The 26,785-nt window shown below is 46.3% G+C and overlaps 1 protein-coding gene across 4 annotated transcripts in view; it reads right to left on the reverse strand.

Annotated features, from left to right (window-relative positions):
• Nucleotides 1-26,785, reverse strand: part of ZNF777 (zinc finger protein 777) — a 66,819-nt gene that overhangs the window by 14,713 nt on the left and 25,321 nt on the right. Inside the window, exons 2-5 of one of the 4 annotated variants that reach the window (XM_032762087.2) lie at nucleotides 14,666-14,845; nucleotides 9,828-10,688; nucleotides 8,733-8,859; nucleotides 5,590-5,703 (exon numbers count right to left, since the gene is read on the reverse strand). In XM_032762087.2, coding sequence (XP_032617978.1) covers nucleotides 5,590-5,703; nucleotides 8,733-8,859; nucleotides 9,828-10,688; nucleotides 14,666-14,782 — 1,219 coding nt within the window. In that variant the 5' untranslated portion in view covers nucleotides 14,783-14,845. Of the gene's footprint in view, nucleotides 1-5,589; nucleotides 5,704-8,732; nucleotides 8,860-9,827; nucleotides 10,689-14,280; nucleotides 14,442-14,665; nucleotides 14,846-15,343; nucleotides 15,446-26,785 lie in introns of those variants that run through there. The other 3 variants (XM_032762088.2, XM_058427729.1, XM_032762090.2) reach the window with 3 other exon arrangements.

Raw genomic sequence — 26,785 nt, forward strand, 5'->3', positions numbered from 1 at the left:
ATGTATTTTTTCTGATTTCTTTACTTGTCTCTGTACACTACAGACTTTTCCCAAATGTCTTCTCGTTCTTGGTTGTCCATGGAGACTTAAAAGGGGACACTCAAAGAGAACAGGGAGCTGAGTGCATTTGGGTGGGGCTTGCTAACTATGGGACTCTGTTTGGCCCATAGGGTGGCTTTGGCCAAGTCATTTTACTCAGAAACCTCTTGGGCTGGTCCCAAAAGTCTCCAGATAAGGCTCTTCCCATATCCCGCCCAATGGACTTAATTCTGGGTGTTGGCAACATTTTGGGAGTCGAGCTAGGGAAGAAGGATGGAGATCTCAATATCTGCACGTCAAGTCTCCTTCTTCCCCTGTTTTCAATACGGTGCCCCACCCTCAACTGAGCCTGGTGCCCATGTCCAGAGAGCCTCCTTTGCACCCTCTCCAGAGAATAAGCCTGTCACATATCAGGGCTAGGCAGAAGCAGATGCCTGCAGTAGGGACTAAGGGAGGCAATGGGAGCTGAGGGGAGCGTTAAGCGGTCTCTTTAAAAGATGTTCAGCCAGCTGTCTGTGTTTAGCCTCACTTCGTTCCTATTTCCAGGGATCCCTAGAGTCTCTGGTACTATTAACTCTTGAGCCCCAAGCAGGTGTGAGGGTGCAAATTGGGTTTCTTCTCAGTTTTCCCCAGTACCAATTTCAGATTCAGCTCACCACATCTATCCACCTGCTTCAGGGCTGAAAAACTTCGTTGCTATTTCTCCTTTCTTTTTAAAAGTTTCTTCACTCTTGTTTTAGAAGGATTTGGGAGGCCGGGCGTGGTGGCCTGTAATCCCAGCACTTTGGGAGGCTGAGGCAGGCAGATTACCTGAGGTCGGGAGTTCGAGACCAGCCTGACCAAAATGGATAAACCCCATCTCTACTAAAATCCAAAATTAGCCAGGTGTGGTGGCACATGCCTGAAATCCCAGCTACTGGGGAGGCTGAGGCGGGAGAATCACTTGTATCCTGGAGGCGGAGGTTGCAGTGAGCCAAGATCGCGCCATTGCACTCCGGCCTGGGCAACAAGAGCGAAATTCCATCTCAAAAAAAAAAAAAAAAAAAAAAAAGGATTTCGGAAGGTGGGAATAAATACATGTTCAATCTGCCCTGCTCAACTCAATCTTTCATTGTGTACTGTTTTAAAACATATATTTTTACTGAATAAGAAGTAATATATGCTCACATCAGAACATTTTTAAAAACATAGAGAAATATGGCTTTGGTATGTTTCCATCCAGTTTTTTTTAATCTACTTTTGCTTACATCATTGACCTCACTATAGTTACATTTCCCACTTCTACATCCTTAATCCTCCTATCAACTGGATCATTCCCATCAACATTTCAAACAGGCTTTAGCGATCCCCATCTTAGGCAAACAAGAATCCCCTCAACTGTCCCATATTTCCACTCCCCCACAGCTACACTTCTTGAAATGACTGTCAGCACCTGCCATCTCTACTTCCTCGCCTCCCACACGCTCCTCACCCACTGACTATCAGGCTGCCACCTCCACTAAGGTACCGTTTGTCTTCCTAAGGTCACTGATGATTTTTAGCTTGCAATCCAATGGACACTTTTTAGTCTTCCTGTTCCTAAACCACACAGCAGAATACAACACTGTTGGGCATACTCTCTCTTTCTGGAAACATTCTTCTCTAGAAATACCCAAGAAGGCACTATCCTAATTTTCCTGCTAACTTTCTGGCCACTCTTTCTGTTTCCTTTGATTCCTCTGGCTCCTCCTTCTTTTTCCAAATCCTACAACAGTGGTTTTCAACCCTGGCTACAGATGAAAATCACCTTGGAAGCTAAAAAATACTAACATCTGGGCCCCATGATGAACGACATATTCCAAATCCCCGAATCTGCCCCAAAAGCCAGGGTTCTGCAGGGCATGGCTTGTGTTCTCCTCTCTTCCCCCTCTACAGACTGAGCAACCTAATCTATCTCTGCTGCCGACACCCAAGTGTCCAAATGTGCCAAGGCCAGATGTCTCTAGCTCAGACCTCTGTTCTCAACTCCAGACTCCTTTATTCAGCTGCTTTCTCAACACCTGCTCTTTGATGTCTCACAGGGATCTCAAACCTAATGTGTTCAAAACGGAATTCTCAGTGTTTCTCCAAATCTGAACCTTACATTACCCTCCCTCTACTCTTACTTAAGCCAGAGGCCTGGGGGCCATCCTTAGCACCTCCCCAGCCCTCCTATTCAACACCCACCAATCCCTAAGTCCTTCCTAGTCCACTGCCAGAATATATCTTGACAACAGCCACTTCTCTCTCAGGGCGATGCCAAGGTTTCCTACCTGGAAGACAGAAAGAACCTCCAGGTAGTCTCCTAGTTTCCAGACCAACCCCCTCCAGTGAGTTCTCTACGGAGCAACCAGAACCTTACTTCAGGTTTCCACTAGAAATTCCACGTCCTCAAAGAGGCCTTTCTGACTTCCCAAACTCAAGGGCACCTTCCCTGTCGTGTGTCTCGCAGTCCTGGATACTCTGCGTCTCAGCTTTGTCACAGCTGGTGCCCGTGCTTTCATCTGTGGGGGGTGTTTTGGTTGTTAATGTCAGTCGCTCCACAGGAGTTAAGTCTGAGGGCAAGGGCCTCAGGGTTAATATAGTTCTTGACACAGTACCTGCTACCAAAGAGATCTGATGAACTAAATAAATATACGAGTGAAACTTATGGTTTCAAAACTCTTCATGAATGTGATTTTAGTGTGTAATAGTCTATCATACTGTGATTTGTATTTGTACATCTTAATCTATATTTTGGATTCTTTTTCATGCTAGACTCCCAGGAAGTCAATTATCAGGTCAAATGTAAGAACATTTAAAATATTTAAAATATACTTAAAAATAAGCCAGTGGTTCATGCCTTTAATCCCAACACTTTGGGAGGCTGAGGCAGGTGGATCACTTGAGATTAGGAGTTCATGAGCGGCCTGACCAACATGGTGAAACCTCGTCTCTACTAAAAAAAAGTACAAAAATTAGCTGGGCGTGGTGGTGCACACCTGTAATCCCAGCTACTCAGGAGGCTGAGGCAAGAGAATTGCTTGAACCAGGAGGTGGGAGGTTGCAGTGAGCAGAGATCACACCACTGCACTCCAACCTGGGCAACAAAGTGAGGCTCCATCTCAAAAACAAAACAAAACTATATATATATATATATACACACAGAGAGGGAGAGAGTAAAGAATACATATATATTTTAAGACTAGAAAGCATCAAATTGCTTTCTCGAGAGACTGAAATGATGAACCCTCTGAGTGGCAATGTCTGAGCACACAGAGTTCAGCCATGCCTTCTGGTTTGCTTTACTCTTTGCTAATTTGCTAGGTGAAGATGGTGCCTGGCTTCTCCGGCCTCCATGGCCACCCTTCCAGGGCCGTGAATGAATGGGAGCCCCTGTTCTGAGCATTTGGAGGGTTGACATCTGAATCATCTTTGGATCTCTTTGCCCTTGGGAAGCCAACCACTAAATGATAGTTTATTGAATTTACTTAGCCAATTCATACAATTGTCATGTTTGGTATATTTGGAATTATGAGAAGTCTCAACTTTCTGGACTTTTCCCCCTTTGTCTCATACTTTTGGTCTGGCCCATGGCTGGATTTGCTGCCATTCTGCAAAAGGAGAAGGCACTTGGATGGACAGGTTACCACTGGAGTGCTACGGCTCTGATACCTGCAGTTCTGCAGAACCAGCCTGCAATGGCGAGGCTGGGGCCTTTGGTTTAGCACAGAGGTGCGAGTGTGCAGCACACTCTGTGGGGCAGCGGTACCTATGTCCTCCCCTCTCCTCCCACTGCAGACTTCCAGGGCCTGGAGATGGTGACTGGAACAAATGACACATTTCAGCCACACAAGGAGAACTCTGTGAGGCTGCTTCTTCCAGAAGAAGCTCCTGTGGATGTGCATGTGTCAGAACAAACCCAGCCCAGGGCCGAATGGATTTGGGTTATTTGCTTTTCAATTCTGGCCCCATTCTGTGGGAGGCCATCTGTGATGAGGCAGGGAAAAGCAGACAGAGAAAGGGGATCCATGCTCTTGCATCCAGCCCTTCCAAGAAAATTCTATGAGAGCAGCACCTGAACCGCAAGGCCCCGCTGGGACAGCAGACTGTATTTTAGGATTTTTTCTACAAATTATCTCTCCTGACTACTCATTCTCTGCCTCCCAACACTTCTTTCTCATTTCTTCCACCTAGAATCTATTTCTACTTGACCTTTGCTTTTGGATGTGGCCACTCAAATCTTTAAGGTACAGACTGATTTTCCTCAATCAAAAGTTCACCCTGCCATGTGCCACACTGTCACCAATCCCTCATCCTCATCAACTTTTAAATTCCTCTTTTCTGTCTGCCAGAATGAACTCAGGATTAGCCCCTCCCCTCAAGTTAAATTTTAGGCAAATCCATAGAAAGTGACACCACTGGATTTCTCTGGGACATGCCAGCACTTGTATTTTTACAGGGTTCTGTCTCTCCCGGAAGTCACCTTCCCACTCAGTACATGGGGCCAACATTACTCCATGTTCCTAGAACATCTGCTTGGAGCCGGTTGATAGGTCCCCAAATCAACGACATTAGTTCCTAACAAGACCTGGCTGTTGGCCCCAAATAGAGTTCTCCAGGTGGATCATCCTCTTTCAGCAGACATGATCGCCAGTAACACTCAGCTATGTTCACACACCACACCTGCCCACAAAGGACAAGGATCAGCTTCTGCCGACAACCATCGAGGTAAGTGATGCAAGTCCAAGGGCAGTTCCAAAGCAGGGGCTTCAGAGAGCAACCACGCACCACGAGAGCACCTGCAGTGTGAGTGTGTGAGCCACTGACCCAGCCGCTGTGAATGGGGCGACCTCCAGGCACACCAACAGTGGCTGGTGTTTACTGAGCCACTGCTATGTGCCAATCACTGTGCCAGGCCCTACGGTTAGATATTAGTGCCAGTTCTATTTTATAGATGAGGAAACTGAGACTCTAAAAAGATCAAGTAACTGAAATCCCACCACCAGCAGGCAGAAAAACTGTACTCAGATACAGGCAGCCTCACACCAGTGTGTGCACGTGAGCCACACGGCCTGTGGTCAGTCTCGCTGGGCGCGTATCTGCTGACTCCACCTACGTGCTGCCCTGCTGAAGCTGTGCATGTAGGATGTTCCTGGTAAAGTCCATGCCTGCCCCTTATCCCTCCACTGACCACCTGCAGGACTCAGGGATGTGGCCCTTTTCTCGGAAGTTCCAGGAATTTTAAGCACTAATGACTGCTTGACAAGGGACTGCCTTTGAGATTCTTGCTTTATTTCCTACAGAGAGTGAGGTGACACTTGGTCATGACAAAAAATTCCTGAGACAGTGAACCCAACGGCATTCCCATTAATCAACAAGTTGGGCCACTGGTGATCATGGCACTCCAAAGCAGGTCCTGGCACCTGCGGGCCTCCTTCCTGCTAACATATCCTGGCAGGGCCTACCTTGGATTGTGCTGCCTCATGCTGGGGCTTCCTGAGTACTGAAAGATCTAGAATGCAGAGCTGCAGATCACCCTTAGCCACTCACCAGCACTGGGATCTGTCGGCGTTTCGCCCTCCTCAGAGTCTTCCTGCTCCTGCATGGTGGGCCGCTCCCCGCGCTCCATCTGTGACATGAGGTCTGGTTTGGAAATTGCATAGTCTGGGCAGAAGAAAGGGAAAAAAATATGCTCTGGGATGAGGTTGCACTGGATGTTGTTAAGGTATCATCTGTGGGCGCGTGACTCCAGGAGCAGCTCCTCGATTGGAGACTACGGTGGAAAACTGCCAAGCCTCCCCGCCTTTTCCCAAGAGCCCACTGTGGGGGTGTGTGTGTGTGTGTGCGTGTGTGTGTGTGGCGGCGGGGGGTAGAGGGATCATGTTGCTCAGACGTGGTCAAAACCTGCCCAGGTTTTCATGACAAAGGCAGAAGATATTTGAAATTTTGTAAGGTAAAAAACTAATCCTGGCTGGGTGCAGTGGCTCACACCTGTAATGCCAGCACATTGGGAGGCTGAGGCAGATGCATCACCTGAGGTCAGGAGTTCGGGACCAGCCTGGTCAACACGGTGAAACCCCGTCTCTAGTAAAAATACACAAAATTAGCCAGGTGTGGTAGTGGACGCCTGTAATCCCAGCTACTCGGGAGGCTGAGGCAGGAGAATCACTTGAACCTGGGAGGCAGAGGTTGCAGTGAGCCAAGATCGCACACTGCACTCCAGCCTGGGCAACAAGAGTGAAACTCCATCTCAAAAAAAGAAAAAAACAAAAAACTAATCCTGATAAAAATCTAAAAGCCATAAAATATCAATAAATTTTCTTACATAAAATGAGTTTGCAGTTCTTTGGAAATAAAGTTAAAAGATGAAGAAACTTGGAGGAAATATTATACATATATATGCATGTTTGACATATGGCAAAGGGTTAATATCCATAGTTATACATAAAGAACTTCTATAACTAGTAAAATTACAAAGCTATAAATAGGTAATTCATAGAAGAAATATGAATGGCCAATAAATATATAAAAAGATGCACAAGTTCGCCGGGCACGGTGGCTCACGCCTGTAATCCCAGCACTTTGGGAGGCCGAGGCGGACGGATCACAAGGTCAGGAGATCGAGACCATCTTGGCTAACACGGTGAAACCCTGTCTCTACTAAAAATACAAAAAATTAGCTGGGCGCGATGGTGGGCACCTGTAGTCCCAGCTACTCAGGAGGCTGAGGCAGAAGAATAGTGTGAACCCGGGAGGTGGAGCTTGTCGTGAGCTGAGATCGCGCCACTGCACCCCAGCCCGGGAGATAGAAGCTCCCCCCCTCCTCAAAAAAAAAAAAAAAAGACGCACAAGTTCACTAATCATCAAAGAATACATATTTAAATAAATGAGGTAGGCTGGGCGTGTGGCTCACGCCTGTAATCCCAGCACTTCGGAGGCTGAGGCAGCTGGATCACGAGATCAGGAGATCTAGACCATCCTGGCTGACACGGTGAAACCCCGTCTCTACTAAAAATACAAAAAAAAATTAGCCAGGAGCAGTGGAAGGTGCCTGTAGTCCCAGCTACTCAGGAGGCTGAGGTAGGAGAATGGCGTGAACCCAGGAGGCGCAGCTTGCAGTGAGCTCAGATTGTGCCACTGCACTCCAGCCTGGGCAACAGAGCGAGACTCCGTCTCAAAAAAAAAAAAAAAAAAAAAAAAGTAAGTAAATAAATAAATACATAAATAAGGTATCATTTTTCATCTATAAAAAAGGCTAATATTTAAAATAGAAGAACATCAGCTCAGGCCAGGGTATGAAGTGGCATTTTCACACACCCTTGCAGAAATATCAACTGGCTCAGCCTTCTGGAGGGCACCAGGCAGTAGCCATAAAACTGTAAATGTGCATCCTGTTTACTTGGCAATCCCACTTCTTAGTATCTGTCCTACTGTAACACACAGAAGTGCACAAATACACAGAGATGTTTATCATAACACTTTGTAACAGTGAGAAAAACAGAATCAACCTACTGTTCAGCAACAGCAGAAAGGTCAAAAGCCCTAACGGTTCACGTGTAACACTGCACTGTCTTTCCAAGGAGGCCTACGTGTGCTGACATGGAACACTCTCTATACCCCTACATTAGGTAAAATAAGCGAACGGGCCCCTCTGTGCAAACCCTAAACTGCATGTGCATCAGTGCATGTATCATGCTTATAACTGCACATGCAAAAAAAGATGAGAGAGAACACAGGCCAAAGTGTTCATGGTGGTTACCTCTGGGGAGTGGTACTGGTGAATGGGTGGTGGTTGCTCTTAATTATATAAATCATTTAAATTGTTGAATTTTCACAATTAAAAAACACAATTAAAAAAAGAAAAAAGAATTTTAAAAGGAAGGGAATGTATCCTATGGAAAGGTATGTATAAAATTATCAGTTCTAGCTGGAATCAAAGTTTCTATGTGACAACACATTTAAATGTTTAAGATAACGTTTTTTTGTATATGCCCAAAAAGTTCTCCATATCAGAGAAACAGATACACACACACACACACACACACACACACACACACACGTAAGTAAAGTACATTTTTCCAGGTTTTCATCCTTAAATATTCTTAACTAAAATCACAAGAATCTACAGACTTCAGGGTAAGACAGATCTCCATGAAATGGGCATTTAACCTCCCTGATCACAGCCTCAGTGTTCAGGCACCTGAATCATCAAACAGGAGTGTGAACGCCTGTCTTAGCCTCCCCAACATCTTGGCTGTGCGGGTCCAAGGAGGTGATTCTTGTACAGCACCTCAAATGTGGCTGGTACACAGTAGACACTCAGCACACTTTTCTTTCATTCTTTTTTCCTTCCTTAATAATAGTTTGCTGGACAAACTAATTTATTTAAAAAGGGGTCCCCATGGGGAAAAATATGATGATGGAGAGACCACTGATGTCTAGGTCTTTCTCTTTCTCCTTGCCCCAGCAGCTTCTCCGAGAGTGGGGTCTCAATTTACAAGCCATTCTGGCCTGGGCCACACTGATGTGTGTGGGTATATGAGGGCGTTTGCTTTAATCTGTTGTGATCTCTAAAATTCTGTTCTCCTTGCTTGCGACTATTGGCTCTGCTGGGGTTCAGAACTCCCTAAGTTTATGAATGCACCTTGAGCGGGTGTCCAGGCAGCCCCCAGTGAGCGAAGGCTTCTCCTTACCCATGGAAACCAGGGACTCGTAGTTGCCCCTCATCACGTTCTTGTAGAGCTCCTTCTGCCACTCAGACAGGTTTCCCCACTCCTGCTCCGAGAAGTGGACAGCAACATCATCAAATGTGACAGGGACCTGAAACCACAACAACTCGGCTCAGACCTGCTGGAAGGCAGTGACAGGCCCACGGCTGGCCAATCCCAAGGCCCAAACTCCTGACTCTGGGCCTTCACCTAGGACTTTTCTAGAAGTCTGGCCACTGTCCTGGCCCCAGAGAGTGAGGGGCCTGTCTTGTCCGATCCTTTTCCTCCCCTTCAGGATATAATTCTTGCAGCTCTAAAGCATGGTCTGTGGATCAGCAGCAATGGTGCTACCAGGAAACTTGCTAGAAATTCGGACTCTCAGACCCCACCTTAGACCTACTAAATAGCTTCTGCATTCAGTAAGATCCCGGGGAGATCCATGTGCACAGTTAAATTTGCGATATGCCGGGCTAGAGAACAGAGTCTGTTTTCTCCCTACATATGGCTGTGAAAGGGGGCAGCAGCACTGAAGGGGCAGTGCACTGAAGAAGAGAAAGCAAGCCAGTCCACACTCAAGCTCTTTCAGAACCTTCTGGAAAATAATATGGAAACCTAACTTCTCTAGCTTTTGAAAGGAAACCTCTTGGAATCAGTTTTCCTGGCACTAACATGGCTTATAAGTGAACTCATAACAATGTGGAGCAGGACAGATCCTTGTGATGTTTAACCCAAGCTCCTTCCTCTGCTGCAATCGTGAAGCTAACGCACCCTCAGTGACTGATGGTAAAGGCTCTCCACGGCTCTCATCGGCCTTCGCTTTGCCTTCGTGGTCTCTCACACCATGGACGGCTCTGCTGAACACGCTTCCAAACTGACAACCCCCGATCCCAGGGGCATTTCTGTTCTAGCCTATACTCTCATCAACAGGAGAAATAATTTGATTTTGGCACGTCCTAGCAATTGGGATCACTATATTTTTTCCTTTCTCAACCACCCCTTTCTTTCATATGACACTACATTCCTAAACCACACTCCAATTCAGATCACTTCCTTGGGAAGCCCCAGTTGGGATGTGCTTACCTTGGGAACTTCTCCATTGCTGCCGGGGGGCAGCCGCAGGATCCAGAAATTTCTGTTTTTCAGCAGGTTCTCCATGTTCTCCAGCCGCCTCTGCAGCAGCCCATACTCCTGCAGCAGGGTCCCCAGCACGACCCACTTGCTCTCCAGATGGTTCGCGAACTCCACGGCTGTCTTCTCGCAGTCGGCTATCTTCTTTTCATTTGTCCCCGTCCTGCCTTCCAGGGTCAGTAGCCTCATGGCCTGGGCCTCCAGCTTCCTCTCCACTGCTTGGACGGCAGCCCACACAGCCAAGCGGGTGATCTCTGCCGTGGGGAGCGGCTGTTCCTTCTGGACTGCAGAAGAGATCTGGAAGGGGGCATCCTTTTGGGAGACCGGGCTCTGGAGCAGGGGGTCCATGTCAGTCTCGGGAACTGTTGGGGAAAGGGTCAGGGGGTCTTTCTCAGGAGCTTCAGGGGAGTGAACAGGGGCTTCTTGGTGGTGGGGGGAGTGAGAGAGAAGGGAGACTTCTTGTTCAGCAGCAGCTGGGGGTGGATACTGGGTCCCTTCCTGGGAAGCCAGGGGGCCCTGGAGAGGAGTCTCTTGCTCAGAAGCGGCAGAACACAGGAGTGAGGGTCGCTTCTGGAGCACATGTGGCATCCGGCCAGAAGTCTCTTGCTTGGGAGCACTGGAAGTTTGGGGCAGGGAGCCTTGACGGGGAATGGTGGGAGACAAAGAAGGAATTTCTTTGGGAGGAAGAACGCGGGACTGGAACAGAGTTTCTCGGGGGAGTCCAGCAGGGACCTGACGTAAGGTTTCTTCTTGTGGAACACTGGGAAACGACAGAGGTGATGAGCGTTGGTTCTCCATGTCCAGCTGCTGAACCTGTGTTCAGGGAAGAAAGGAAAAGAGGATTGAAGGCCACAGTCTCATAAATCCCAAAGACAAGTATACACATAAAAAGTGCTTCCGTTTGGTAGCAATAACATGTGCCCCTCATATGTGAATCTCTTCTAGAGACCACAACACCAATTTAGACATCAATTATAACACTATTATGAACCGCAAACAAAAGATGATTATGCCATCTTTTGTTTCTTACAGAGCCATCTCCTTTTTCACAACATACACTGCACGGGTACCTTACGAACAGCAGTATGAGAGAGGGGAAGGGTTCTCGACTCCTGTTAGAACATGTGGCTTTTGGCCCTGTCTACACCTATTGCCACCTGTGTCACTCTGGATCGGTCGTTTGACCTCTCTGTTCTTAGTGTCCTGTGTCCTCATCCATAAAACAAGGATAATAATATCTGACACACACACTACCTCCCTGAGTTGTTGGAGCACTGAACATAAAACTTTGAGAAACAAAAGAGCAGAATTTTGTAAAAGCCAAGCACTTACTATCCCACACCTCCCAGCAGGGGTGGGGGGCTCACCAGCAGGGGCCAGAACTGTTAATGTTCTTAACTGGAAGGTGGACTTGGCATCCAGCCACCACCACTTCTATCAGCATTAGGCCTTTGTGGTGCCCTGGGTTCCTGCCTTCGCTCGGTCCAAAAGTGAGGACACGACATTATCTGAAGTTTCCCAGACTCCTACTCTTTGATAACAGTTGCATTGCAGACTCATCTCAATGAGTCAGTATGGTATATGTTTGACTTGGAAACATCTTCTACGTGCCCAGCCCCTGCTGTAGAGGCTGAACAAGCTTCTGGGTATTCTGGCCTGGCTTCTGCTATAAGCAGAGTGAGACATCGAGGCAGGTGAAGGCAGGCAATTCAACCACTCTTAGGAGTGGGCAGCAGTCCACTGCAGTAGGTGTACTCGGGTGGTCTGGGTTCCACCCTGGGGTTTCCAACATGGGGAATGAGGAAGCAGTTGAAGCCTGGAAGGATGGGGAAGTAGAGCAGAAGTCAGCTGGACTGGTGACTTGTATCCAGATTTGGGGAGACTAGATCACCATAAAGACTTGGAGTCCTTCTGGGATCTCAATGACCCATGCTCTCCTTGTTCCCCACCCTGCCATACTCACACTGAGAGAATTCTTGAATCACTGGGGAGGCGAAGCCATGATCTTCTGTGAGTAACTAGTTATGTATTTACCTACGTAATCATCAATATCTTTACTGGAACCTAACACAATTTCTCCTGTAACAATTTCTGTCCACTCCTTCATCATCTTCCTTCAGTCAATCTGCTCAGTCACTATGCTCTATATCCAAGTGGTCTTTAATTAAAATTTCAATTTTCTTCCGTTGAAAATTAGCATAGCCCCAGTGTTCAGTCTGACATATAGTATGTGTTCGATAAATGCCTGCTGAAGGGTAAATTGTTGAGTTACAAAAAAATTATTAGAATAATGACATTCCTTTAGTCACCTATCAGAGACTTATCTAAAGCTATTCCATATCTTCTACAGCTTTTTTTCTTTTATTGGTTCATTTATACGTGACTTAACTGTGACAGCATCACACTTTTAAGCCACGGATCGAATATTCAAGATCCTATTCACAAAAGGTTTTTGAGATAGTATCGTCTAATAGTCTCTGCCTCGAACCAGACATGAGCGCTAATCAGCTGAGAATGGCTAACAATTATCCAGCATTTATTATGTGCCATGAGCTGTGTTAAGCATTTTAAAGGATTATCTCATTTAATCCTCACAAAATCTATGAAACAGGTACTACTAGAGTTACTATCCATACTTAGTACAGGAAGACACTGGGGACAGGAGAGGCTAAGCAACTTGCCCCAGGTCACCCAGTGGTCTGGTTCCACAGCCTGCAGGCTACCTTGAGGCCTTAACTGTCAACTGAGGCAGCTGGCCAGGCAGGTGTGTGCTTTGAATCCTTTTTACCTCTAAAATCCCAAGGCCTGGATATTATTTATACACAAAGACCTGTGGCAGGTTTGATAGGGTTGGGAGAGGTGGGGAGGAAGGCCTTGCCTTTAGAGATATTATAATTTAAGTTGGGGTCAGGGACCTCTTTGAAAACCTAATGAAAGTTTTGGGTTCTTGTCCTCAAAAAAGACACAAGGGCACATACACGGAATTTTGCAAACATCTTCAAGGAACTCACAGACCCCTAAACCTGCAGGCTCATCAACAGCTAAGCCACCTTTCAACTCTTCACTCCCTGTGAAGGAAGCGCTGGGGGCCCTCGAGGCTAGGCGCCTGGCTCTCAGGGAAAGTGACTGCCTAACGCAACACAATAGGCACATTACAGCCCTTGCCTCAGAGGGAGATTAGGGTATCTGCCTAGCACTAGAAAGAAGAAGGGGAAAAAAATCCCTGGGGAGCAAGTTAGTCTCTCTGAGTAATGCAGAGGTTTAACTGAAACAATAAAAAACAAACAAACAAACAAACAAACAAAACCCAGTATAGTAAACAGAGCCAGCAGACCAAGGCATCTTTACCAGCTAGACAAATCAGAGCTCAAAGGAAAATACTATTTCTTTGCTATTATTAGACTGTCTCTCTCCATTTCCGGATTTGGAGGACTGTAGAGGGGCCACAGGAGCGTGTTCCCTCCCTCGCCTCCCAAATAAAAGCCTTTTGCTATAATTTCATCCATCCCGGTAAACCTGCGGCTTATCTTACCCTAAGCAGAAAGAAATGACCAAAGAGAGGGAGGAAGCTGTAAATATATCTAAAACGAATAAGCTCAAATTCTCAAATTGCTGGTAGGGGGTTGGAGGGAGAATTCTTCTGAACCATATTTATAGGATTTAACCGTCCCTCCTTCCCCCATGGATTAGGAGTGGACGGAGTCTCCAGGATTCATGCCACATTAGCAGAAGCATCCATAACCACAGTATCTGACTTATTAAGAAAGTCGTGGCATTTTTTTGAATGACCCAGTATGGTTCACCCAGCATTATATACCATTCAAGGGCCCCGAAGGCCTGAGCCCAGAGTAAGGCATGTAAAAATCTTCGTTTGATTTTATTTTCTCAAGAGTTTTTTTTTTTTTTTAAATTAAAGAATTGGGAGGCTTTTTAGAAAGCTATATATCCTGCCTCCTTCCTGTGTACACAATAGGAAACTGAGGCTCAAAGGCACTGACTCCCATGCAGTAATCCTCTCACTAGCACGGCCAGGGCGTCTCAAAGAGCAGGTCTGCGGGAGGATCTGAGGGATGATTTTTTAAGAGTGTCTCCCTGAAGAGGAACACCAGCCCCCAACCCCTGAGAAGCTTACTCCCCAGACACCATCTGTCAGGGCACCCAAAGTTTAGCCTGCGACCTTCCAGACGCAGAGACCGGAGGCAGAGGCTGGAGCTCAGAGGGTCACCTGCTCCCACCGCGGAGATGCCCAGCTGGGCGCTGCCCGGCCTCCCCCGCCGCCCCCGACGGGCCGTGTCTGCTGCCAAGGCGGCCCAGGCCCCTCACCCAGGGGCGGCCGCAGCCAGAGCCACCCCCTCCCCGTCCAGGCCCGCAGCCCGCTGGGCAGGCCTTTCTGGGGCTACCGCACCGTGCCACGGATGCCTTGCTACGTGACCTTGGGGCCGGCAGGGCGGGTCGCCGCCAGGTGTCTGTGCCTCAGTGTCTCCGTTCTGCGAAATGGGAGAGCCGCGTCAGCGCCGCGCCCGGGCCAGGGAAGGCTCCGCGGGGCCGAGCTCTGCGGAAAACGTGCCGGCGGCTACCCCGACGGACGCAGCACGGGCCCCGCAGGGAGCGAGCGCGCCTCCGGGCGCCCCACCTCGGGGCCGCGTGTGTGCCGGGCCGGGCGTGAGCGCAGCCTCACACGGACGGCGGCGGGGCCCGTAGCCCTCCCCCACCGCCCGGGTCAAGACGCGCGGGCCCCTCCAGGGCGCCCCCACCCCCCGCGCCAACGTCGCAGCGTTTCTGCCCCTTACCGAGATCCCAGGCCGGGCCGCCGAGCCCGGGACACTCAGGCCGTCCCCGGGGCCCCGAGGCCGCGCGTCCGTGCGCGCGCGGGCCGCCCTCACAGGAGCCGGGGCCGCCTCGGCCATGGCCCTGCGCTGTCCGGCCCGGGCCCCCGGAGTCGCCGCCGCCGCTGCTGTGCGCGCCCGGGTCTCCGAGGGGGCCGACCCTGTTTCCCCGCGGGGTCGGGGCGTCGGGCCCCGGCCTGTCGGGGGGGAGGGGCCGGGCCCGCAATGGGGGTCGGGGGGGTCCGTTGGGGGGCCGGCCAGTGCTCCCGGGGGCGTCGGGCCCGGCCGCGCGCCGCCCCTCTGCGGCCGCGGCTGGGACCCCGGCTCCGGCCCCGGCCCCGGCTGCGAGCTGCGCTGCCGTCCCGGCGCCTCTTCAGCAGGGGAGCTGCACAGCAGCTGCCATGTTGCTACAAACTGCATCCTGGGAGGCATGTCCCTCTCAGGCCGTTTAAAGAGAAACACTCTGAGGCTCGTCGGAGGCTGCCGGAACCCAGACAGCTCCATCTACAGCCGGTAGGAGCGAACAGTGTCGAGCGAGCCGCCCGGCGGCGACGGACACGCCCTGAGCCCGGGCCAGCCCGTCGTGGAGCCCGGGCCGAACCGCCGGGGCCTCCCACCCTCCAGGACCCTCCGGCCTCTCACCTGGGGTCCTCGCCTGCCCAGGCACCCTCGGGCGAGGCCGGGAGGCGCGCGGGCGGAGGCGAAGTCGGAGCGCGCAGCCCAGGCGACGTGCTGGGGTCTGGAGGCGGCTTGATTGGCTCCGACAGCCTTCCTCCCGCCGATCCCCTGTGCCTCTCACACCCAGAACCCGGGGTCGTTCCCTTTCAAAACCTGCGCTCACAAAGGGATCTAAGAAACCCGTCACACCAGAGAAAGCCCGGAGTTCATGTGACCAGCTCAGTGCAGCCCGGGTTCCAGGGACGCGGGCTGTGCTTCCAAGGGGAGCCAGGGGGTTGGGTGCTTTTGTGAAATGCCCGAGTGTTGTTTTCGACATGAAAGGACCGAATTCCTAGAATCAGACCCTGCTGGGGCTGGAAGTGGCCAGACGGGTCATTTAGGAGGAAACTGAGGCCGAGTGGGCAGCGAATTGTTTACCCTCAGTCACAGTATGAATGAATGTTCTTTGTAACCATGAGAAGTCCCAAAAGAAATGCAAGAGCTTAGAGCTGAGGACTCCCCTTCCTGGACAGGTCCACTTAAACATGTATTAATTGAATACCTACGAGGTGGCGAGAACTGGGGATGAACTGAAAAGGAAAAAAAAAAGAAGAAACTATAGGCAGGCGTCCTGGTTACTAGCGCCCAATGGAACTAACTTAAGTGGGGGGAGACGAGGGGAGCAGAGGACATTGTGTTTATCTAATGGAACCCCAGGAGTGGAGCTGGTCTTGGAAGGCAACGGGACTCAGTATGCTGGCAGCTCAGATAATGGAAAATTATGGCCAGGCGCGGTGGCTCATGCCTGTAATCCCAGCACTTTGGGAGCCCGAGGTGGGCAAATCACGAGGTCAAGAGATCGAGACCAACCTGGCCAAAGTGATGAAACCCTGTCTCTACTAAAAATACCAAAATTAGCTGGACGTGGTGGCGCGGCCCTGTAGTCCCAGCTACTCGGGAGGCTGAGGCAGGAGAATCTCTTGAACCCGGGAGGCAGAGGTTGCAGTGAGCCGAGATCACCCCACTGCACTCCAGCCTAGGGGACAGATCAAGACTCCATCTCAAAAAAAAAAAAAAAAATGGAAAGTTACAGATAGAGGTAAGGCCAGAGTTATGCATCCTGTCCCCTCCCTTCCCGGAGGCTAGAGTTCTCACACAGGGCTTTATGCATTTCCTAACATGTGTGCATTCGTAAACAATGCACACTACTGGTTTTGGTATTTTTACATTTTATGTGAATGATATTCCAGTCTCTATCCTGTTGCAACTTGCTTTTTTCCATGGGTCATTTTGTTTTTGAGATACAGACATGTTTAAACAAGAATATCTGGTTCATTCATTTTACCCACAATATAGTATTTCATTGAATACATAAACTACAGTTTACGTTCCATTCCCTCTAGAGGAATGAGAACAAACCTGCTGCCAGCGATATCTGCATGCATGTGCTGCTAAAGTGCGTCTCTAGAGACGCTTAGACATGGGACTCTGGATGGCAAAAGCACCTTCATCTTTCCTGGTCTTCCCGAACTGCTCACTGAAGGGATGGTGCCCAGTTACACACCCACCATCGTGTAATTTTCTCTTTTCCCATCCTGGCTCATACTTACTGATACTGGACTCAGAACGTTTGCCGACATGATGAGTGTGAAATGGTAGCTCATTATTTTAATTTGTATTTCCCTGATTAATGAGGTTGGGCATCTTTTCATGTTTACTAGACATTTGGTTTCTTCCTCTGTGAATTTCCTCTTCATATCATTTGCTAATGTTTCTGTTGTGAGATCTTTTTCTTATTGGCTTATAGGTATTTCATTAAAAATCTATTCTGGATCTTAATCATATCACCAAACATTTAATGTAATTACTAATAGGATTGCATTTAAATCTATCATCTTACTATTTTCTGTGTTCCAGGTGTTCAGTGATACTTCTCTCTCTCTCTCTCTCTCTGCCTGCTTTGGGGTTGAGGTTTGTTTTTTTTTTAATTCTATTTTTATATTGGTATTCTATTTTTTAGTAATTTCTATTTTTCACCTTTCTCTTTCTAGTTACATATAATTTTAAATGGTTGTCCTCAGTTTTACAATATACATCTTTAATTTTTTAACAGTCTACATAAATTATGCCACTTCACATATGGTGCGATAACCTTACAACAGGTTATCCCTACCATCTTTTATACTGTTGTTGGCATACATTTTATGCTTATGTATATAATCTCCACAATACCTTGTTAGATGGGCAGATGGCAAATATCTTCTCCCAGCCTGTCTTTTAACATGTTTCATGGTAAATGTTGCACAAACATTAAAATTAAAGTATTATTTATATGCAGTGTAATGCACAGATTTCAAGTTTATGGCTTGTCTAGCTTTGACAAATGCAAAGACTTATGTACTCCATACCTGCCATCAAGATATAAAACATTTCAGTCAGGCATGGTGGCTCATGCCTGTAATCCCAGCACTTTGGGAGGCCGAGGTGGGTGGATCACCTGAGGTCAGGAGTTCGAGACCAGCCTGGCCAACATGGTGAAACTCCATCTCTACTAAAAATACAAAAATTAGCTGGGCATGGTGGCGGGCGCCTGTAGTCCCAGCTACTCTGGAGGCTGAAGCAGGAGAATCGCTTGAACCTGGGAGGTGGAGGTTGCAGTGAGCCGAGATCATGCCACTGCACTCCAGCCTGGGCAAGAGAGCTAAAACTGTCTCAAAAAAAATAAATAAAGATATAAAGCATTTCATTACTGAAGAAAGTTCCTTATGTTCTTTTTCAATCTTTGAGTTCTGATGAATCCATGCATCTGTGTTCTGCCATGGTAGATTACTTTTGCCTTTTCATAGAAATGGAATCATACATATACACTCTTCTGTATGTAGGTTCCTTTAGTCAGCATACTGTTTTTGAGATTCAGTCATGCTGTTGCATTTTCAGTAGTTCAGTCCTTTGTGTTTCTCAGTAGTACATATTTCATTTCATAAAATGACATGCTTAATATGAATTTACTCCTATAATTGTGTATACTCTTGGTTTATTTTCCCCCACAAGATTACCAACTGTATATTTGCACATTAATGCTAAATATTGTGTAATCAGCTGCAGATTTTTGTTATGAATTTATCACAATAGGAATTGTTTCAAAAACAGTATTAAATTGTTAGCAAAAAGTCTTTTGTATTTTCTTCAGTAAATGGTTCTTCTTTTTAAAAACATTTTGTATATTATTTTATTATTTCTTTCTGATTATTGCATTGTGGTTTTAAAGAGTAGCCTGAGTAAAATAGGTTATTTGGAATTTTTTGTGATTTGCCTTGCAACCTATTTTTGTAAATATTCCGTGTATACTTGAAAAGAACAAAATCTCTAATTGTTTGGATAAGACTAGTTGAATATGCTTTTGAAATTTTCTATATCCTTACTAATTTTTGTTTATCAATTACAGAGAGAAGTATGTAGAAATCTCCCATTGTGATTTTTCCATTTTTTCTTTGTAATTCTGTCGTTTTTTGCATTATGTATTTTGAGACCATGTTGTTAGGAACATTGAACCTCATTTTTTTCATAACATTGTGATCTTATTTATCCTAGTAATGCTTTTTGCATTAAAGCCTGTTTTGTCCAGTAATATTAATGCTCCAGCTTTCTTTTGGTTAATGTTTGCTGGTATGTCTTTTTCTGTCCAGTGAGTTACTCTGAACTATTTTGTGCCCTCAAGTTTTAGGTATATGGCTTGCAAACATCATGTGACAGGATGTTAAGCATCATTTTGCCTGTGTCTGGGAATTGAGGCTAAGGCTCAATACTAAGGACAAAAGATGTGAGGAACCCCGCATTTTAACTTCATGCGGCCAAAAGGAGTTGAGACAGTCACTTACTCACAGAGCTGACCAGGAGGTACCACCTCAGGACTGGCCCACCACTGACACCCCTCCTCCCTATACACAGAAAAAGAAGACTTCAAGAGAGGGAGGTTGTTGGCTATTCCTTCCCTTTCCACCACATGAGAGTCTTGGTCTCCTTTTGTGGGAGCCCAGGACATGGCTCATGAGCCTTTTCAGTCTCCATCTTCCACTGTAGGGAAGAAGAGGAGGCCTTTTGATATGTGTCTCCTGAAGTGTGTGGATGTACTGAATCATGGAAACAGACAGTATTTCATGTCGATTTCTGAAGAAGTAACTCATCAGAGTAGGGCTTAAAGCAACATAGGGGGCAGGTGGGGCTATTCCCACTCCATCCCAGTTCCTCTCAACCCGATGGTGTGATGAGACCTCATCAGCTTCCTTGCCTCCCTAGGACAGAGCACAGAGATGAATGGGAGGGGCAGGGACTCTGTGGCTGCTGTGGGCCATAGGCCACAGGATGAGATGTCTGCCCCTGAGAAAGAGTTAGGGTCAATACTTTCCAGATCCCTCTCTTAGGAGTGATTCTCAGTGTCAGAGGGGGTGAGGGTGAAGCTGAGCACTACCCCACTTACCTGGACACCACCATACCAGCAGATGCCTGCAGTCATAGGTGGAACCAAGCTGAATGAAGGTTCTCCATCAACACATGTAAGCACATTCTCCTCTACCTCCTTTTTGACCTTATAAAGCCAAAAGTGAAGCTTTGTGAAGGCCTAGGCTGGTGTCTGTGTGAAGGAAGCAAGACAGGGTCTGAAGAGCAGACCACATGTTCTCTTCACCCCAAGCTGTTAGTGGTCTAGGTAGATCTAGCCTGAACTGGAGTTGAGGGGACCTGAGTTCTGTGTTGAGCTTCACTTAAAGTTCAAATGTGCCTCACACTAAGACTGAAATGAGACTTTTCTTATAACAGAAAACGATGAAATACAGTATTAGAATTTTGACAAGATGTCATATGGTATCAAATAGCTGGAAAGCAAGGAAGGGTTGATATAGCACAATTACAGGGTAGTCATGAAGAAAAAGGAAAACTATTTTATGGTTATGCTCCTATGAATTAGTACTCCTCCTAAAACTTAAAAGCATAGAGCTGGATTTTTGTTTTCTTTTATAATCTGACAACTTGTTTTTAAACTAGAAAGCTTATTTTGTTTATATTTGTAGTGAATACGATATATTTAGATTTTTTTCATCATTTTATTTTGTCATCTTTTCATCACTTCTTTATCCCTTTCCCTACCTTCTATTAGATTAATGAAACTGTCTTCAATCAAATTTTCTCCCTCTGCTAGGCAACATTCTATTTATCTAGCAGTTTTAATGAACATTTTAAACGTGTGTTTGACTCACAAAGTCTATATGTAATTGATATCTCTGCCCTTTTCTTGAAGTCACAAGGACCATAGAATGCTTTCATTTTAATCATACTCCATCCACCTTACATGTGATTGTTTTCTAGTATTTTAGTTCCATTTTTTTGTATCCCTAAAATTTGTATTGTTTTATAAAGTCAGTGCATGTTAAGATTTACCCACATTTACTGATCTTTTTTCTCACCATTGTTTCTTCTTAGATCCTTCTCCTACAGGATTTACCTACTGAGTTCAAGTTTCTTTTTCCCAAAAGATAGTCCTTAGTAGTTTTTTTTCAGTGAGGGTCTATGAATGGAATATCTCAGTTTTTATTTTCTGAAAACATCTTTATTTGGTTTTGCTGTTGTATAATAGTTGATCAGGGTATAAAATCTTCATTGACAGTTATTTTCCCTTACCACTTTGTAGATGTTAGTCCATTGTCTTCTGACTTCCATGTTTACCGTAGAAGAGTCTATTGTCAATCTAGTCGTTTTCCTTAGAAGCCAATCTGGTTATTTCCTTTGGTTGTTTTCAGGATGTCCTCTTTGTTTTTGGTGTTTGATAGTTTTATCACAATATTTTTACATGTGACTTTACCTTTTGTTGATGAAGATAGTCAAACTATAAAATATTTGAAGAGATTTTTTCTGAGCCAAATATGAGTGACCAAGAAGTAAACAAAGAAAAAAAAAATGAGTGACCAATGGCCCATGACACAGCCCCAGGGGATCCAAAGTGGCTGGGCTACAGCTTGGTTTTTTATATTTTAGGGAGACACAAGACATCAACCAATACATGTAAGATATACATTGGTTTGGTCTGGAAAGGCAGGAAAACTGGAAGCAGGGCCTTCCAGGACATAGGTGGATTCAAAGATTTTCTGATTGGCAATTGGCTGAAAGAGTTATTATCTAAAGACCTGGAATCAATAGGAAGGAATGTCTAGGTTAAGATAAGGGGTTGTGAAGACCGAGGTTTTATCATGTAGATGAAACCTCCAGCTAGCAGGCTTCAGAGCTTTTATGAGACCTAAAAAGATGCCAGACTCTTAGTTAATTGTCTCCTGGATCAGGGAAAAGACCTGGAAAGAAACAGATTTTCTATAGAATGTAGATTTTTCCCCTCAAGAGACAGCTTGGCAGGGCCATTTCAAAATATGTCAAAGCAATATGTTTTGGGATAAAATACTTCAATTTTTTCAGGGCCTGCTATTTTTCATGTGATGCCATACTAGAGTCAGGCTAGAATTTGTGTCTTATTGCTACAAAAAGTCTTTTCTGGCAGTCTTAGGATCTCCATTTTAATGTTAATGCTAGTCAGCTGTGCCTGGATTCCAAAAGAAGGAGAGTATAATGAGGCATGTCCAACCTCCACTTTCCATCATGGCCTGAACTAGTTTTTCAGGTTAGCTTTGGAATGCCCTTGGCCGAGGGAAGGGTCCATCAGTCAGCTGGGGAGCTTAGAATTTTATTTTTGGTTTACATTCTATTTACCTTATTCAGGACTTGTGCCTCTTAAATTTGAGGATTTATATCTTTCATCGAATTTTGAAAATTGTTAGCCATTCTTTTTTTAAAGAAAGTTTTTCTCCAGATTTCCTAATCATTGCTTTCTAGATGAGAGCATCTGATTAGATAGAGGCATGGTAAATATTCCTAGCCTATGCTCTTAACATGTCGTGTTTCTGTCTATAATTTTCTCTCTGTGCCCTTCATTCTGGGTACTTTTCTTGTCTATCTTTGATTTAACTAATTCTTTTCAGCTGTATCTAGTTCTGAAGTTTCACCAGTCCATTAAAATTTTTCAATGAGTATATATTTTATTTCTAGAAATTCTGTTGGTTTTTCTTTTTCAAATGTTACTTTCTTTTTTATAATATCTTGATTTTTTAAAAAATTAAAGAGTCTTGCACTCCTAGTATCTTAATTTATGTTAGTGTTTGGTGATTTCTATTTCTATGCTTTTCCCACTCTGCTTTTTCTACTTTGTGCCATCTATTAGTTTTATACATTACAAAAATACTCATGTTATATTATCTTCTGAAATATCTTTACATGAATTCAAGCTCTTGGATTTTAATCCGCTGCTTGTGTTTTCACTGATGGTGGATTGTTTCCTTGTGGATTTTGCAACATGTGACTATGAGCTTACACTGAGCAGGGCTTGTGGTCTGGATTGTGGGATGGTTCCTCCTGTTTTTGAATTTACTTCAGCCAGAAACCTCAAGTGCAATCATTGGGCTAAGGCCAATTTTTATGTCAATTTATTAGCCCAGTGGATAATGTACATTTGAATCACAAACCTGTGTGAGGTACTAGCTGTGGTTTTGAATTCTCAAGGAAGATACTGCCCCCTCTGGTGCCATCACCCAGAGTCCGGCCTGAAACAGATAAACTCTCTGTCATCCGTGGCAGCCATGGAGCTATGCCACTCACATCTCCATTCAGGAACTTACCATTCAGCTGCAAGGAGCCCTGCTAACTGACAGCTCAAGTAGTGAACCCCTTCAGGAAATGCCTTGGTTTTCATGCTTTTCTTGGGCAGCCCCAGCCCATGGCTGTGCAGGTGGGGTCCTAGGGCCTGGTTATTTCTGCCCATCACAGGACTTCTCTGAGAGGCAATATTTGCCCTAGAGCTCCTCGTCGGGTTGGCTGAAACTCAGATCCACATCCTGCTCTGTTCCTGCTTCCTTACCTCTTTCCTTTCACAGGTATTGGCCCTGCCTTGTGGCCTAAGACTTGCCTGAAAGATCCTGCTTCCTCCTCTATTTATCGTCTACAGGCCGTATTCCCCAGTAGACCTCCTGAACTCCAAGCCATGTCTCAGTGTCTGCTTCCCAGAGATACAACTAACACATCATCCTTTGGTGTTGGGATGCATTTTTTTCTGAACCATGTATTTAATGAAGATGAGGACCTCGAAAATGAGGCCTTCAAGGGGCTTCATGAGGAGGTGCCAGTTTTTACCTCTGTTGGCCCAAGGCCTACATATCCTTCTCCTCACCCCACTCCAGGTAGGCCCAGCAGCAACCCATGGGCTGACAACTTGGGTGTACAGTTTTGCCTTCATTTGGGGCATACTGGAGTTTCCTTTTATTTCATTCTATCTTAGCTCTATATTTAAAGTTATGTTTATTAGGTCCCATCTGGAACTTCCAGATGTAATTGGGTCATACAATCCATAATATTTGCATTTTTGACTCTTTGACCAAATTTTTTATAAAACATAATTATTTAAGTGTATGTATTTCATGTCTAAACTGTGTTTTTAATGTTTTTAAATAATCAGGTACAATTGTACAACTCTAGGCTAAAAGAAACTTGACAATTACAACAAAATTAGAAACTTCCATTTTATAGCTGTCAGGGAATGAAGGCCTCCTTATGACTTCTAAGTTTCTTGCCTTATTTTTTAATTTAATTCTTTTTAAAAATTTTTATTTTTTGAGACGGAGTTTCACTCTTGTTGCCCAGGCAGGAGTGCAATGGTGTGATCTTGGCTCATTGTAACCTCCACCTCCTGGGTTCAAGCGATTCTCCTGCCCAGCCTCCCGAGTAGCTGGGACCACAGGTGCCTGCCACCACACCTGGCTAATTTTTTGTATTTTTAGTAGAGATGGGGTTTCACCATGTTGACTAGGCTGGTCTCGAACTCCTGTTCTGCCCGTTTCAGCCTCCCAAAGTGCTAGGATTACAGGCATGAGCCACCGCACCCAGCCTCTTGCCTCATTTTTAAACAACTTTTACACACAAAGTGAGAAATAGTCTCATGAGATGACAGATACAGCCTGAGCAGGGGTCTGTGGGAAAAACAGGGGAGGTATCAGTTCCACCTGGAGAGATCAGGGAAGGCTGGGTGATGCCTTGGGCCAAGACCTGGGGGAAAGTGGGAGTGCACCAAGTGGTCCATGAGAAGGGGAAGGAGGACACCACATGCAGTGGGAACGGCATGGTGCTCAGGGAGAGGCTGGCAGTTCGATTTGTCTAGAGGGTGAGATGCAAGTGGAGGAGCAGGAGATGAGGAGAACAAGGAAGGAGTGCCCTCATGAGAGGCTGGATGTGCTGTGCTGAAGTATGGATTTCAGCCAGTAGATGACGGGGAGCCACTGGAGTACTTTAGATTAGGGAGCCTCAGTAAGCAGACTTCCCAGTTAAAAAGGCCCCCTGGGTCAGTATGAAGGATGGACTGGTGCAGAGTGAGGGTAGGAGTTATACACTTAAGGCCCAGAGACCTCTAACAAGGCTTCAATGTGGAAAAATGATCGATGAATGTCAGAGGAAAGTCAGCATAATAGTTACAAGTGGTCAGGGCACTCTTCAAAGATCTTGCTGCTATTGAGATGGTTAAAGTGCAGCTTAACCCATCTTGTCTTCAATCTGCCTGTGAACATGACAATGATGCAGCATTGCTACTTAACAATGGAAAGAGTTGGAGGGAGGGGGCCATCTTCAGAAGCATCGGGAATAAGAGAACAAAACTGTAAAAAGATGAAGGAAAAGATGTCAAGAGGAGGTAACAGCAAATGAGCACCTTTTGATGGGCAACAGAGGGTGGCCAAGATGAAGGAATGGCTGGAATGATGAACCTCAAATGTTCTCATTTTGGCACAAGTTATTTCGGTACCAGAACATACATGATGTCCCAGGGAGTATTTGGCCTGGCCTCAGAGAAGCAATGAGGGTTGCCCTGAGTTTTGGGAGATGTGGTAAGCTGAATAATACACCCCCACACCCCCACCCAGGATGTCCACATCCCAGTCCCCAGAACCTGTGAATGTATTAACCTTATATAGCAACAGGGACTTTGCAGAGGTGGTTAAATTTGAATCTTGAGAGGGAGAGATTATCTGAATGGGCCCAATGTAATCCCAAGGGTCTTTAATGAAAGGAAGGGAGAACAGTGACAGTCAGAAAAAGATGTGACAATAAAAACAGAGGTCAGAGTGATTCCTGTTGGAGGAAGGGGCCACAAGCCAAGGAATGGAGGGAGACTTAAAGGTCGGAAAAGGGAAGGAAATGAATTTTTCTCTGAAGCCTCCGCCTCTGGAAGCAATTCTGCCCTCATGATACCTTGATTTTGGCTCCAGAACTCATTCTGGACTCTGATCACCACAACTGTAAGATAAACGTGTGGTGGTTTCAGCCACTATGTTTGTTATCATTTGTTACAGCAGCAGCAGCAGCAGCAGCAGGAAACTACTAGAGGAAGGGAACCCTGTGCTTGGCCAAGCATGATGCTTTGCGACAGTAGTAGTGCAAGGGTTCCCAGGAAGTCCGTGGGGAGTGGTGGCCCCCTCATTCACTGGTATTCATCTGGTCTCCCTCACAACTGACCGGGCACCTCCTTTGGATGTATGAAGCAGAACTCAACTCCCTTGCCCAAACCTGCTCCTCCCTGTGTTCTGTCTTGGTGAGTGGCACCCAAACCAGAGACCAAGGAGTCCTTCACTTAGGAAACCACATGCCAGGATTCTGGCCATGATACTCAAGATTTCTGCACGTGGTGTGTGAATAAGAGGGAGTGTGAGAGCACACAAGATCACTGGGGAGGGTATGGGGTGAAGAGGTGCCCCAAGCTGGACAGACACCAGAGGCTACCCCAGCCAGCTTCCATGTGCTGGAGACCCATCCAGGGGGCAGGTGGACCAGAAGCACAGCAGAGAGGTCAGGGCTGGTGAGGAGGGCAGCGCGTTCCCATCCCCAGCTATCCTCACAGCAGCCAGGGCAGATCTTCTCCCATGCCCGCTGTGGCAAAAATTAAGGTGGATTTGACATTTTCATTTTCTTAAAAAGGCTATGACCGAAAGAAGACTGAAAACACGAGATAAAAGGGTAATGATTATTAACTCTGGCTGATGGGAATATGGGTGCTAGCCTGGCTCAACTGCTATTGGCTAGACTTTGCTCTAAGATCTGGATTACAACTACAGGCATCATGGTCCTTTCTTCATCTCCTGCCCAGTCAAGAAAAGATGCAAGAAGAGGCCGGGTGTGGTGGCTAACACCTGTAATCCCAGCACTTTGGGAGGAAGATCATGGGGAAAACCCATGATCACCTGAGATTATGAGTTTGAGACCATCCTGGCCAACATAGTGAAACCCTGTCTCTACTAAAAATACAAAAATTAGCCAGGTGTGATAGCGGGCGCCTGTAATCCCAACTACTTGGGA

This window comes from Hylobates moloch, unplaced genomic scaffold (genome assembly GCF_009828535.3).
Source record: "Hylobates moloch isolate HMO894 unplaced genomic scaffold, HMol_V3 SCAFFOLD_1, whole genome shotgun sequence".
Classification (NCBI taxonomy): Eukaryota; Metazoa; Chordata; class Mammalia; order Primates; family Hylobatidae; genus Hylobates; species Hylobates moloch.